The sequence below is a fragment of the Rhinatrema bivittatum genome, chromosome 4 (assembly GCF_901001135.1).
Source record: "Rhinatrema bivittatum chromosome 4, aRhiBiv1.1, whole genome shotgun sequence".
NCBI lineage: Eukaryota > Metazoa > Chordata > Amphibia > Gymnophiona > Rhinatrematidae > Rhinatrema > Rhinatrema bivittatum.
The window spans coordinates 210960267-210976444 of NC_042618.1; the positions used below are offsets into that span (position 1 = coordinate 210960267).

Sequence of the window (16178 nt, forward strand, 5' to 3'; positions counted from 1 at the left end):
CAGTCGGGGATAATCGCCCGCGATTCACATCTATGGGTTCCACGGTGGAGGAAGGTGGTAACACCGGAACCTTCACTGGAGAGTGGGATGCACTTGTGGGGCATGGAGCCTTTACTTCTAGGCATCTTTGCCGGAGGCGATGATCAATCCTACTGGTAAGAGAGATCAGGTACTCTAGAGACGTGGGAGTCTCACGGACAGGGAGCTCGTCCTTTAGAGCACTAGAGAGTCCATCTAGGAAGATGGCTTGCAGACAATCTTCTTGCCACACAAATTCTGTGGCCAAGGTCTGAAACTCCACTGTATATTTGGAGAGGGTCCTTGACCCTTGACGGAGGTGGAGTAAACTATGACTGGCAACAGCCATACGACCTGGGTCTCCGAAGGTCTGCTTGAAGAGAGTAATGAAGTCCGATAACTTGGAAAGAATAGGGTCAGAACATTCCCATAAGGGAGAGGCTCATACCAGAGCCTTCCCTTCCAACCAGTTCAGAATGAAGGTGACTTTGGTAATCTCCTTCAAAAACAATGAGGGTTGCAGTGCGAACTGCATAAAGCACTGATTAAGGAAGCCATGACAGGAGCGTGGATCCCCATTGTACCTGGGGGGTGCAGGAAGTGCCAAAGTTGCTTTGGGAAGCATCGTGGCCGAGAGGCCCACCAGATTGGCCATTGCTGTCTCTTGTAATTGAGAATGCAGTTCTTCCACCGAAAAGGCCAGCATCTCTAAAGCTTGATGATGTTGCTTTACCGTGGTGGCCAGTCCTGGTAAGACCCTGGGCGTGGGAGACTCCGCTGAGTCCATGGCCTTGGCAACCTGTTGTGCTCGGGGGTGGACCCTTGTCCTGGGGCAAGGATGGAATGGCTCCTGAAAGGGAACAGGAGGTAACTAGCCCCAGGTTGCGGAGCACTGGAGGAGACAGAGGCTAGGTGGAGCTTCACCACTGGAAGCCAGAGGTCTCCCCGGGAGGAGCCTGTAGGGACCCATGCCGCTTGAACTCAGGTGGGCCTCGTAGGGTCTCCTGGGAGTATGGAAGTCCGGCGTGCCCACAGACACAGAAGGAGCGTGGTCGGGTTCGAGCTGGAGCAGAGAGAACCAGAACAGAGTTGGTGATGACAAGGCGAGGAACAGAGCCAGAATCTGGAGACGAGGTCAGGCAGGCAAAAGTTTAATGTCCATAGGTCAGTCGAGGAGTGGTCAACGAGGCAAGGGTCAGATATTGGAGGTCAGAGGCAAACAGAGGTCTTGAGGCAGGCGGCAGGCAGGCGAGCAGGTCAGGAGCAGGCTGAGATCTTGAGGCAGGTGGCAGACAGACAGGTAGGTCAGGAACTAGCAGAGGTTGTAGGCAGACAGCAGGCAGGCAGGTCAGGAGCAAGCAGAGGTCAGTACCAGAAGTCAGTCCGAGTGTACTACCTGGGTAGACAGGCAGGACTCAGGAACAAGACAGGAACGGAAATGGAACAGAAGGATCCTGGAACAAGACTAGGAACAAGCACAGAGACAATCTAGCATACAAGCCGACCCGATTGCCAAGGCAAGGAAGTAGAGGCAGGAATTTCCTTATATTGTTAGATCAATCAGGGCACGCCACGGAACCAAGACCCGCCCCCGGCCCTATAAGTTGCCGGGCGGTCCGCGCACACACGTAGGGGTGTGGCTAGCATGGCAGGAGACACCAAATCCTGGCGTGAGGCCTGACGTGCAGAGGAAGGCCTGGCAACCGCCGCCGCGGGACACCGGGGCCTAGCTGGGCTAGCAACTACCGCGAGGGAGGTCGTCCTGGGACCCGCTGAGGAACTATGCAAGTGAGCGGTCCCGTGCGCGGGACAGCCACGGCGGGGCGCGTAACATAATAAAGTCATCATCAACAATAAAAATAAACAGCAGATATGCAAAAAAACCTCAGTAATTTAATGACATAACCACATAACATGAACTGACAGACCTTTTCTAGACCAGACCAACTCTCTCTGTATAACCCTTACATTATGTAAAATGCAGTGTTCATAAAATACATAGGAATAATTCACCTACTGGCATGAGGAGGACTCAGTAATGGCATCAGAGAATAACTTAAGGGAAAGGGGAGGCCCACACACACATAATGCCTCTATATCGCTCCATGGTGAGACCACACCTTGAATACTGTGTACAATTCTGGTCGCCGCATCTCAAAAAAGATATAGTTGCGATGGAGAAGGTACAGAGAAGGGCAACCAAAATGATAAAGGGGATGGAACAGCTTCCCTATGAGGAAAGGCTGAAGAGGTTAGGGCTGTTCAGCTTGGAGAAGAGACGGCTGAGGGGGGATATGATAGAGGTCTTTAAGATCATGAGAGGTCTTGAACGAGTAGATGTGACTCGGTTATTTTCACTTTCGAATAATAGAAGGTCTAGGGGGCATTCCATGAAGTTAGCAAGTAGCACATTTAAGACTAATCGGAGAAAATTCTTTTTCACTCAACGCACAATAAAGCTCTGGAATTTGTTGTCAGAGGATGTGATTAGTGCAGTTAGTGTAGCTGCGTTCAAAAAAGGTTTGGATAAGTTCTTGGAGGAGAAGTCCATTAATGGCTATTAATCAATTTTACTTAGGGAATAGCCACTGCAGGAGCTCTTGGGCAGGGCTCCCAAACTGTGGCACTGGGCTCCAGATACATCACAGTTCTAGAGTTGAGCAAGATGCAGAAGTGTTCCATGCAGGAGCTGGCCACTTGCCCCTTTAAATGTGGCTTGTCAGCACTGAAAAATAAGCACCATTTTACTCAGTGCATATACCATCAGTGCCGCCAAAACACCAGCCCCTGTCACTGACAACAAATTGGATCTTGAAGTCATCGATGCTCTGGTCTCCAACATTAATGTTCTGGTCTCCAGCGCCCTGGACACACCAGTCCCTGGCACCATAGATGCACTCAATGCAAGAATGGGAAGCACAATCAGAGCTGATGCAGGTTGCGATTCAGGGGCTGGGGGGCCTTGAAGACACTTTATAGCTGCATTCTTCCATGTTGGTGCCCTTGTCTCCATCACACCTCTTTTTTTCCCAGAACCCAAGCCTTCCAAAGCCCTGTCAATATCGATTGCCTGAAACATTCTACTGGGGTCCTTCCCACTGAGGTTGGAAACTCTGGATCCTATCTTCTCCATTGTGCCTTTGGTCTCTGTGCTGCCCTCAGCACATGGAGCCTGGGGGAAGACTCCTCTTGGAGTCCAGTACATATTTCTCAGGAAGATGATCCTATATGAGTTTTAGAGGAGAATCTTTTCTCCAACTCTAGGCCAGAGGACACATCAGTCCATGGATCATGTAGCCAAACTGAAGACTTTCTTTACTTCATTGGCAGCCTATAACAAGGAGGGCATAAATGGGAGAAGGCCCTCTCTTCAATGGACTGTAAAAAGACCTTAGCCTATTACCTGAAGAGAACTCAGATGTACTGTAAGGTTTCTCAGCTATTTGCCTCTTATGATCTGTTGCGACCATTGTTTCCCGACGGCTTCACTCCGCCTACCTTTCCTTTTTGGCAACGCCTTCTGCTCCTCACGGACGTCTGGCTGCTGCGGCGTCTGCCTGTCATCCTCTCTGGTGTCCCCGGACCGGCTTGGGCACTGCCTCCCACCCCGCTCTTCAGGTACCTTAGGGCGCGCCGCACGGCCCTCATTCCTATTTCCTCATTGGCGCGTTCCTCAGGGGCGTCCCCCTGTGATGACGTCACGCTGTCCGGATATTTAAGCCTACTGTTTATTGCTAGCTGTTGAGTTAGCAAGGGCATTCTTATGGATGGGATTCGCTCTCCGTACCCAGCTACTCTGCCTTCCAACTTCCATTGGACTCTTTCTGCTAACGGGGTACCCGCTCCTCGGGGGACTCTTTTGCTTCTTTCAGGTCGCTATCAGGTAACTGGTACTCGCTCCTCGAGGGCCCATGTTCCCTGACCCGCTGCCAGCATCTATCTTCTCTACTACTTGGAAGAATTCGCTACAGACACCCATCAGTGAGTACTACTATCATTCACTCCTCCAGAGCTGTCTCCCTGGAACCAGGTACTCGCTCCTCGAGGGCCTGCCTCCATTCCAGCGCCAGTGCCATCTCCTACATGGAACCGCTGTGTGAGTACTTTGCCAACAAGTCTCTCTGCCTCCAGGGATCTGGTACTCACTCCTTGAGGGCCAGCTCTCCCTATCTTGGGGCCTCTCCATATTTGGGACTCTGTGAATGTTCTATTGTACTCACTTTCTCAGTTCTCTCCACTACTGCACTGCTACCGGAGGAACCACTGTTCCAGCACCCTGGGGAATACTAGCCCACCCGGGCTCCATCTTCTACTCACTACTGCCACCTCTGGTGGCTTCTCAAACTGTCTAAATAAAGAACTATCTGTGTTTGTGTGGCCAGAGCTGAGCCTGACCTGTGGCCCCTCACGGGACTTCCCCTCATGGGTGTGATCAGCTACCACAGTGTCCAAGGGTCCAGCCAAACCTCACTAACTATAACATGATCCTAACAGTTTAGGCATGACTGTTGCCAAATGCATATTCTCTAACTGGCTAGTGGACTGTATCATGCATTGCTATGATATGGCTGACTTTCAGATCACAGACCCAGTCAAGGCTCATCAAGAAAAAAAGCCATGGCTACCTCAGTGAATCACATAAGAGCTGTCTCAATCGAAGATATCTACAAAGCTGCAACTTGGTTGTCTGTACATACTTTCACATTCCACTACTCTCTAGCCAATCTCTCATGAAGTGACAGTAACTTTGGGCAAGCAGTTTTGCGCAGCCTGTTAAACCAGTAGTCCACTATCCATGAGGGGGTCCAGGTTGCTTATTCAATAAGGGGTAGATTTTAAAATGGACGTGGCTATTTTATAACATGCGCACATCGACGCGCGCTTGTTATAATAAAAAACAAGTCCCGTGCGCACACACGTGCTGGATTTTAATGTACACACACACACATGTGCAGGCAGGTGGCCTCCTCCGCGCATGGGGGAGGGGGAAATTTTTCAGTTACGCTCGGAGACACAATTGAGCTTTTTCCCAGTTCCCTCCCAGTCCCCGCCAATTAAGGATCGGACTGGGCGGGAACTTCCCTACCTAACCTTCCTTTTCCTCTCTCCACTCAGACCCCTAAATCTACCCTAGCTAACCCTTTTTTTTGTTTGTTTTATTAACTTACCTGCTTTGATGAGCAGAAGTAAGTTATGCGCGCCGGCCAGCTGCCGGCGCCGCTTCCCCAGGACAGCATCTAATGGTGCAATCCTGGCCCACCCCTTTCTTCTGGCCCAGCACTTCTGCGCGTATTGGGGGTTACGCTAGTGGTCGAGCCCTTTCGAAAATGCGCACGGCATGCGAAAGGCCCACACACAATTTTACGCACGCAGGGCTTTTAAAATTCAGACTTAAGTGCTCTGGCACGCAAACTTTGGGACTTCCCCACGTCATGGCTAATTTAGCCCTACTTGTCAATGGAGAAAAAAAGGTTTGCTTACTTTAAACAGGATTCACTGTAGACAGTAGGATGAATTAGCTGTGCTTAATAGCTGCCAGCCCCCTAGAGAGTCAACTACCTCACTAAAACTAAGGTCTGCAATCAATTGAGGAGGCTCATTAGGCAGCCTGCATGTGGGAACTCCCATGCATGCTCAGTTGTAAAACTCTAGTGATTTAGAGAGATGGGTCTGTTAGGCACCATCAGATGACATCACCCACGTGTCATGGCTAATTCATCTTACTGTCTACGGAGAACCCCATTTACAGAAAGCAAACTTGCTCTTCATGAATCTGTGTTAGTAATGCTGAACCATTCAGCTCTGGAGATAGAGGGCAACTTTCAGACTGCCCACAGAATTGCAAGGTCCACAGCTACCCTACCTGTAGACATTGAGCCAATTTTCAAAGGCAAAATTTTTCCTTTGAAAAATGCTTAAGAAAAAAAGTGCCCACGCCACTTTGCACCTCCGTTTTGTGCAGTTACTTTTTCCAGAAAAAAAAAGTTATATGCACACTTGCAAGCCTTTCCCAACCCTGCCCCCTTGGAATGCCTCCGTTTGATGGGAGTAAAATATATGCAGCAGTGGCACTCCGCTCATAACTTTACCCACATACAGGGTGAGTATTTCTCAAAGACCCCATTTCCGCATCTAAAACACGGTTTTACCCACGGAAATGGCTTTGAAATTTGCCCTGGAAAGGCTTTCTTTCTCTCTCTGCCTCTCCTTTTGAGGTAAAAGATTCAGGACCTTTTTCTCTAATCCCTCAAAATCAACCAGAAATCATTCAATCCGAGACGTTTTTCCATCTTGTTTAGAATTAGTGCGCCCTGTTGCCATTCCTTTTATCCACAAGCCAAACACAAAATGGAAAGTGTGAAGAAATAATTAAATATTTACTGGAACATTAATGACAGCTGGCCAACCCTGACTGTGTGTTTGTTTCTCATTTTCAGACGGCGTACACTATCCCCATTATGGCATTTGCTTTCGTCTGTCACCCAGAGGTCCTTCCCATTTACACGGAATTGAAGAAGTGAGTTGTCATGGGCCTGACGGGTTCTCTGCGCCTGTCTCATAGTTACTGTTTTTCTTTATGGCCGACAGCACACTGCACTGAAGGTTACTGCAGCTAAACTCGCTCAGAGGCCGATAGATGAAGCTGTCATTTAATGGTGTTCTAATGCATTTGCAGTTTAAAAAAAAAGCACGTTAACCTGAAAATATACATTAAAAAAATGCTTAGTGCAAATAAAAACATGATTTATGCAAATAAAACATGTTTTCCGTGCAGAAAACATTTCATGTGAACTTAAATCATATTTTATGCTTAGAAAAAATTATGACATCCATATTCATAATTAGCCAGAAACTTATCTGACTAACTTAGCCTATATATTTAATGATGCAGCTAAATAACAGCCAGATAGCTTATTCAGCTAACTCAGCTCCTCCCCATTCCAATGCATTTTCTCTCCAACCACTTAGCTGGATATATACTTAGCTGGATAAGTATTTATCCAGCTACGCGGTGGCCACCAACTGCGGCCAAATATTTAAAGCAAACTACTTAATCTTTATTTGTCTGTACATAAATTGCAAATAAAAGACCCCTCTATGACCAACTCCAAGTCCAGCCTAATAGACTTATACTAGCCCTAAGAACTTTACTCCCAGGCCATTCTCCCCTCACAAAAGCCCAGAGGGGGCAGTGACTGGAATGCAAACTCTATCAGAGCATCACATCACTGGAAGGGAGGGGATATGGGGTGGCGGTGGCAGCGGCAGCAGCCGGACTTTGAAGTTCCCAGGCAGGATTGGCAATCTGTAAGGCTGATGCAATACTGACACACAATTGTTATGGTTAATGGTGGTTGGGTGGATCCTTGGACACTGTGGCAGCTGACCATGCCCACAGGGGGCAGTCCCGTGAGGGACCACAGTGTCAGGCTAGAGTCTGGACATACGAACACAGATTTGAATCTTTTATTAAACAGTTTGAATGACCACCAGAGGAGGCGGTAGTGAGTAGTGGTTGTAGAGCCCAGCTGGGCGCATCTCTCACAGATGCTGGAACAGCGGATCCTCTGCAAGGCAGTGCTGTAGTGGAAAGAGACTGAGAGTTATGAGCACACATTAATATTAACACAGAGTCCCAATGTAGAAATAGGAGAAGCTCCGAGAGAGGGAGGCAGGCCCTCGAGAAGCGAGTATCTGATCCTTAGAGCAGAGAGACACGGTAGCATTGTACTCACTTAGCAGTAACAGCGAGTACCTGGTTCCAGTGAAGCAGCACTGTGGAGAGAGATGGTCTCTGTATTCACTGATGGTAACTGTAAGTTTGTTCTTCCAAGTAGAAGGGTAGAGGTTGCAGGCAGCGACTCAGGGAACATGGGCCCTCGAGGAGCGAGTACCGGTTTCCTGATAGCACCTAAAAGAAGCAAAGAGGCCCCCGAGGAGCGGGTACCCCGTTAGAGACCCCAAAGCGTAGTAAGAGTTTCAGATAACGCTGGAGTGGCAGAGTAGCTTAGGAACGGAGAGTGAATCCCATCCGTGCGAATCCTGTTGCTAACTCAATGAGCTAGCAAATACTGTAGGCAGATATACCCAGACATCGTGACGTCAGAGCAGGGGGACGCCCCTGAGGTTCGCGCCAACGTAGAGTTAAAGATGAGGGCGGCGTGCGCACCCACGCCCTAGATGTACCTTGAAGGAGAATGGCGGGAGGCAGCACCAAAGCTGCTCCGGGAACGCCAGAGAGAACGGCAAGCAGATGCCGCCACAGCCATCAGTGCAAGGTGAGCGGGAGGAGCCGAAAGTAGAGAGAGGTAGGCAGGGCGAAGATGTCGAAGACCTACGGACGCATCAACAATCGCCTCTCCTAGGTGTTCGATGCAATAGGCAAATGAGCCGCCACGCTACAAAGGACGCGCTAGGGATAAATTGTGCGTCCCTAACGCATCCAAGGCATTGGGCGCCCAGGAGAAGTGGCTGTGTGCGGGTTAGGAAAACGGAGGCTCAATTTTACTAGCATCCTTTTTCCTAACCTGTACACAGCCACGAGTTAGGAAAATGGGACGCTCGTTAATTGAGCCTCCGTTTTCCTAACCTGACCGCTGGAAAGACTTTTTTCTTTTTTTATATGTTACTCCCTTTTTCGGTTCCTCTGACTTAATATCTCACCACGATATTAAGTCGGAAGAACTACAGAAAAGCAGTATTTTCAGCTTTTCTATTAACTTTTGGAGCTCCACAAGACTTAATGCCAGCTCCAGGGCTGGTGTTAATTTTTGAGGGTAAAAATGTGTGCAGCAGGCACGCATTTATCTTTTTACATAATGCAGTAATAGCTAATAGCCTCATCAACGTGGCATTTACATATAAGCTACGTGCTGGTTTGGATGCGTGTTTTGGTCACGTTAATCCCCTTATTGCTCGTCCAACCACGGGTTAACCTGTGGGCTAGCCTGAGCACATGGTATTGCATCGGCCTGACATGTGGGCTGGGAATTTTGCCACCCTAGATCCAATCCTGCTTGCATCTTTCCTGGAAGATAAACTGGATATTTATCTTTACTCTGCTGAATACTAGAGATGTGAATCGTGTCCTCGATCGTCTTAACGATCGATTTCGGCTGGGAGGGGGAGGGAATCGTATTGTTGCCGTTTGGGTGTTTAAAGTATCGTGAACATCGTGAAAATCGTGAGCCGGCACACTAAAACCCCCTAAAACCCACCCCCGACCCTTTAAATTAAATCCCCCACCCTCCCGAACCCCCCCCAAATGCCTTAAATTACCTGGGGGTCCAGCGGCGGTCCGGAACGGCAGCGGTCCGGAACGGCCTCCTGCAATTGAATAGTGTTGTCTTCAGCCGGCGCCATTGCGCAAAATGGCGGCGCAAAATGGCGGCGGCCATAGATCAACACGATTCGACCGCAGGAGGTCGTTCCGGACCCCCGCTGGACTTTTGGCAAGTCTTGTGGGGGTCAGGAGGCCCCCCCAAGCTGGCCAAAAGTCCCTGGGGGTCCAGCGGGGGTCCGGAAAACGATCTCCTGCCGCGAATCATTTTCCGTACGGAAAATGGCGCCGGCAGGAGATCGACTGCAGGAGGTTGTTCAGCGCCGTACGGAAAACGATTCGCGGCAGGAGATCGTTTTCCGGACCCCCGCTGGACCCCCAGGGACTTTTGGCCAGCTTGGGGGGGCCTCCTGACCCCCACAAGACTTGCCAAAAGTCCAGCGGGGGTCCGGAACGACCTCCTGCGGTCGAATCGTGTTGGTCTATGGCCGCCGCCATTTTGAAAAATGGCGCCGGCTGAAGACAACACTATTCAATTGCAGGAGGCCGTTCCGGACCACTGCCGTTCCGGACCGCCGCTGGACCCCCAGGTAATTTAAGGCATTTGGGGGGGGGGGTTCGGGAGGGTGGGGGATTTAATTTAAAGGGTCGGGGGTGGGTTTTAGGGGGTTTTAATGTGCCGGTTTTCCTGCCCTCCCCCTTCCCCCGATTTATGATTTTTTGACGATAAATCGGGGGAATTGGTATTGCATCGTGGCCCTAACGATTTTTGACGATTTAAAATATATCGGACGATATTTTAAATCGTCAAAAAACGATTCACATCCCTACTGAATACTCTTACTAACCAAAGCCTGAATAGAGCCTTGTGAGATTAGGTGTTATATCAAGAATAGTTTCTCTTTTCATGAAAACATTTTTTTTTAGAATATGGGAGAAAGTTTTCCCAAATCTGCATATGAGTATTTCTGTTCATGCATAGTGAATTCTTTAAACAGGTACTACTCCGGTTACTTGTCTTCAGAAATTCAGTAAGGGAGCAGTTTTCAAAGGGATTTCCTCAGATAGATAAATACTTGTTTATGGGGAAAAAATGTCTTTGAAAATTGCCTCCCTGCTTTGTGGGGAAAAGAATGCATGCTGCACGCAACATACAGTCTGATCTCTGTAATACAATACATGCAAATTTATCTTATGCACATTCATTGTGGATATCCTGAAAATCTGATTGGCAAGGTGTATCCCAGGGACTGGGGTAAGAACTTGTGACCTAGTGGTTAGTGCAGTGGACCAAGAATCAGGGAAATCAGAGCTCAAATGCTGCTTCTCCCAGTGATGCTTCTTGTGATCTTGGGCAAGTCACTTCACCCTCCATTGTCTCAGATACAAACTTTGGCCTAGACTCAAATTCTGCATGAATAGCACCTGCAATGAGGAAAAGGGGCTGTTCCTGGCAAGAGAGGGTGTGGGAGACTCTTTATTAGGCTCTCACAGTAATCACATGTTTCTACTGTAGGAGGGCAAATTAGTTACTCAAGATGAGGTTTTATTGGTGGTCTAGGGGTTTGGGGCCAGTTTTACATGCACAGTGAGACGTACGAACAGCACAATACAGATCAGTGAGAATTTGACATCATTTGGAGTGAGGAAAATCACACAAAGATGAGATTTCTACAAAGTTCTCTCACCCTAGCTTGATAGTACCGTGGTATCTAAAATATTTTTTATATGAGTTTTTAATTATTGGATATTCCATTCATCAGCTATTTTGAAATCTGTTCTTTTTGTTAGTATGGTTTTACTGCTATTGATTTTATATTTTTCTTGATTTGTTTTGAGGACGGGTGAAGTTTCTCTTTGTCCTGTGTTACACTGCATACACTCTCACTGGTTTGTTGCGGTTTCCAGTTCAGTTTTTGTCTGCATGTTTCTAGTTATGCTTTATGGTCTATCTATTCTTTGTTAAGTGAGGGTCTGCACATATGACTGAGGTGAGGTTTTCTGCTGGCGTGTAGTTTCTGTGTAGGGCTCTATAGCAGCCTGGCTTGTTCTGTTTTCCTAATAGGAGATGTATTGGTGTCTTATGGCCTGGTGTAATATTTTCAGTGTTGCCTTTTCTTAGGTAAAGAGGTTACTGTTTGAGTGATAGAAATTGGTGTTTTGGAATGGGATGTTTACTATTTATGCAATTTCTGTTCAGATAGAGTACTTGTCTTTTCCTTGTGTCATTCTTAACAATAAAAATAATACTGGACCTTTATATTTTATTTCCAACCTGAATTGTAATGAGCAGAGACCACACGTGTGAGCGTAGTCTGTCAGGTGTGTCACTATGAGAAAAAGGTTGAGAACCACTGCTCTAGGATAATCATGTTTAAATTAAGTCTGTCTCCATATGCTTTAGAATGAAGACCATTGCCTATTTTAGTAACCTCCCTCTCCACTGACTCCAACCAATTTATATCCTTTTGAAGGTATGGTCTCCAGACCTGTACAAGTGAGGCCTCACCAAGGACCTATACAGGGGCAATAATCACCTCCCTTTTTGTGCAGACCCTTCTTCTCTCTATGTACCCAAGAATCATTTTTTTGTTTGTTTCCATTTGTTTTGATAGTCTGTGTGTGTAAATATTTTCTACATATAAAATGCGAGATTGAATTCTAGGTTGTACTTTCTAGCAAACTTTTATGCATGCAAAATAGAATTTATATGTATAAACTACTAAAATAAATGAAGCAAACAAAAAAATGCAATGAAAAACAGAGAAAATGAAAGAACAAAGCAAAACATTTTTTTTGTATAGAAATCCCTAAAGACAAATAAGGTTTTAAGGAGAAGCAGAGATCAGATTAAAGTCTCAAAGTGGGACCAGTAAAAGACTGAGAAGTCGGGGGGAGGAGTCAAGATGGCTGCCGATGAGGAACGGTGGGAAGAGCTCCTCCACCACATTTTCTTTTACCTTTTCTTGTACTCCCAATGCCACATACAAAGTGCAAGGCTAAGCTGCGGGGTGCTGGCACAAGCTCCCTGTCACTGGAAAAGCTGCAGCCGCAGATTGAGGGGTTCTCTTCTGCCACCCTGAAAATGGCTCCAGAAGCAAATCGCTGCAGGGAACGACGCTGGGAAAACGATGTCCTTGCTGATTGAGGAGACATCTTTGACCCCTGGAGCGCCTACCATGCCTTCTCCTCCTAAATGTGAGCTCTTTGAACAACTGCCCATTGAGGAGTTGAGCCGAGCCGATCTGTGAGTGAGGCAAGCAGTGGATACTCCTGACCGGGATCTGAACTGCTTGGAGCCCGATTCCATGCTTGGTGCTGCAGGAGGATCAAGCCCTGGAGAAAGGGTTTTAGAAGGGGCTATTCCTCCGACTGTAAGTAGAACATCAACCCCGCTGGATCAGCCAGAGGGTGGTATAAGAAGTAGAAGTGGTGCAGACTCGAATGCTTTATCCTCTAATCTGGGTTTAGTTAAACCTCCAGGAGATTACTTTGGAGGTTTTATGGCAAGCTATTGTGTCCCTTGAATCTTCTATTTCTACCCTTACCAAGGTTTTCATGGAGACTAATTCAAAGGTTCTGGCTAATGTTAATACTATTTCTCAGTATGGAACAAAATGTGAAGTAGTGGATACACAGCTTGCTGCATTAGAGCAAATTTAACATGCTTTGGTTCAATCTGATTTGATTACTTCAAAGAAGCGGGAAAAACACTCTTTGAGGAGTTATAACTTGTGAGTTCTGAATTTTCCGGATATAAAATCTTTGCCCACTACAGATTTATTTAAAAGTTATCTTTCTCAAATATTAAAAATCCCTGCAACAGCAATACCAGTGATCACTAAGACATATTTTCTTCCTAAGTCTGAAGAAACAGCAACAACAGATTCCCCTAAAGAATCCTCAGTGAATTTAACTCAATTTTTAGAACTATCGCATGAATTGGAAGTTTCTAGAAGAGGAACTCTTTTGGTTTCATTTGCTTTTCTTTCGGATCGCACTATTATTCTTAGATTTTTCTTTCGTAATAGAGAATCTATGTTCTATGGACAGAAGATATAGATTTTTCCAGATGTTATAAGATCCACCCAACTTTGGAGAAAAAATTTCTGTCAATGCGTGATGAGGTTCTTTCAAGGGGGCTTATTTTATTTTGCTGTATCTATGGAAATGCAGAGTTAAATATGGAAATGTTAATTATCTCTTTTTTGAACCCTCACAACTTCGTACATTTCTAGATAGGCACACCTAATAGGTCTCATGAGGACAGGCAATAGATGATTATTGTGGTAGTTTCTCATCTGTTTCCTTTTACATATGTCATTATTTGCTCTTTATGATCCTTCCCCCTCATATTTCCTTAGAGGCAGAAATGGATTACAATTTAATTTTTTGTCCTGTTTTGGATTGTATTTCCTGTTGAATAACGACTAATTGAATTGTAACTGTATCTGTTATTTTTTGACATCTTGATGTATTCCTTGGTTATCTTTTTTTGTAAATGTAATCAAAAAGAAAAAAAAAGTCTCACAGTGGGTAATTGGTGGTATTTAATTGAGAAGAGAGACCATCTTATCGAATTCTGAATTTTTTCAATCAAGTGGCTCCATCAATCCCCCCGCCCCATGATGCCCTTAAACCAACATTTGGCTGCCTAGATTTAAGGACATTTTCTGCTGACAATGTAGCACCTAAGTTTGGCTGAAAATTGGTTTCAATCTAGACATCCAGAATTTGGGTGTTTAGGTCTTCAAGTTTAGGCTGAAAAGTGGCCTGTATATCCTTAACTTTCTATCAGTTAGGAAAACCAGTCAAAAAATAAATAAATAAAAGTGGGGAAACTATGAACATAGACCTCAATTCAAGTTATGAAAGCACACAATATCAAATTTGTAAAGCAGTTTTGCAGGAAAGAAAGACATCCAGCTACGTCCTGCCAATGTGATTTCTTTGTGTTGCTATTTTGGGCTCCAGATATACATACATTTTGCAGTCACTGTTACTTATCAGTGTAAATAAACTCTGATTTTACTGCTGGGAAGTTGAAAAAGCTACAGTCACTAACAAGACAGCTGAAGCTCTGCAGACACCCTTAGGACTCCCGATGCTAGTCTGCTTTTCCTTCTGTGTGACATAGCCTAATTCCAAGAAGTGACTACGTGCTCAGCCAAGCCTGTCATTGCCTGAAACTTCGCTCAGCTCCCCAGACAATAAGAGCACAATTTTTTAAGCTATTTATGCAGGTAAATAGCAATTTACACTTGCAAACCTAAAAGTGCCCTCCTTCAAGAAAGCTAAATGTATGTGTGCTGTTTCTCAGTACATAGACATTAAAATTGCATTTAAAGGAGGTATTCTCTGGGGCGTGTCTTGTGTGGGATCTGAAAATCTGATTATATTTTCATGTCTATGCATGTTTTGTTTAGTTTATTTTGGGTTTTTTAAAATCTTTGCTGTACATCGCATTGGACAATCTTTAGAAGGATGGGGAGGCAGTATATATATATATATATTACAAACTGGCTAAAAGACAGGAAATAGAGAGTAGGATTAAATGGCCAATTTTCTCAGTGGAAGGGAGTGGGCAGTGGAGTGCCTCAGGGATCTGTATTGGGACCCGTACTTTTCAATATATTTATAAATGATCTGGAAAGAAATACGACAAGTGAGGTAATCAAATTTGCAAATGATACAAAATTGTTCAGAGTAGTTAAATCACAAGCAGATTATGATAAATTGCAGGAAAACCTTGTGAGACTGGAAAATTGGGCATCCAAATGGCAGATTAAATTTAAAATGGATAAGTGCAAGGTGATGCACATAGGGAAAAATAACCCATGCTATAGTTACACAATGTTAGGTTCCATATTAGGAGCTACCACCCAAGAAAGAGATCTAGGTGTCATAGTGGATAACACATTGAAATCGTTGGCTCAGTGTGCTGCAGCAGTCAAAAAAGCAAACAGAATGTTGGGAATTATTAGAAAAGGGAATGGTGAATAAAACGGAAAATGTCATAATGCCTGTGTATCGCTCCATGGTGAGACCTCACCTTGAATACTGTGTACAATTCTGGTCGCCGCATCTCAAAAAAGATATAGTTGCGACGGAGAAGGTACAGAGAAGGGCGAAAAAAAATGATAAAGGGGATGGAACAGCTCCCCTATAAGGAAAGACTAAAGAGGTTTGGACTTTTCAGCTTGGAGAAGAGATGGCTGAGGGGGGATATGATAGAGGAGTTTAAAATCATGAGATGTCTAGAATGGGTAAAAGTGAATCGGTTATTTACTCTTTTGGATAATAGAAAGACGAGGGGGCACTCCATGAAGTTAGCATGTGGCACATTTAAAACTAATCTGAGAAAGTTCTTTTTCACTCAACGAACAATTAAACTCTTGAATTTGTTGCCAGAAGATATGGTTAGTGCAGTTAGTGTAGCGGTGTTTAAAAAAGGATTGGATACGTTCTTGGTGGAGAAGTCCATTACCTGCTATTAATTAAGTTGACTTAGAAAATAGCTACTGCTATTACTAGCAACAGTAACATGGAATAGACTTAGTTTTTGGGTACTTGCCAGGTTCTTATGGCCTGGATTGGCCACTGTTGGAAACAGGATGCTGGGCTTGATGGACCCTTGGTCTGACCCAGTATGGCATGTTCTTATGTTCTTATATACATACATATAAATACATTTTTCCAAAGACAAGAAGTAGGTGCATATGTCCACGGATAACCATGACAAATTTCAAAGTGAAAGTACATGCATACTTTCTCTTTAAGTCCAATGTCTGTGGGTAAAATGTATCCAAGAGCTCTCACAGTGCAGAGAGTTTGAAAATTGCACCCTAAAAACATGAGATTTGCCATACTAGGTCAGACC

The 16178-nt window shown here is 45.5% G+C and overlaps 1 protein-coding gene across 3 annotated transcripts in view; it reads left to right on the forward strand.

Annotated features, from left to right (window-relative positions):
- LOC115090486 (sodium-coupled neutral amino acid transporter 3-like) overlaps positions 1–16178 on the forward strand; it is a 328123-nt gene that overhangs the window by 286238 nt on the left and 25707 nt on the right. For all 3 annotated transcript variants that reach the window (XM_029599646.1, XM_029599647.1, XM_029599648.1), the window contains one exon: positions 6456–6535. In XM_029599646.1, coding sequence (XP_029455506.1) covers positions 6456–6535 — 80 coding nt within the window. The remainder of the gene's footprint in view (positions 1–6455; positions 6536–16178) is intronic.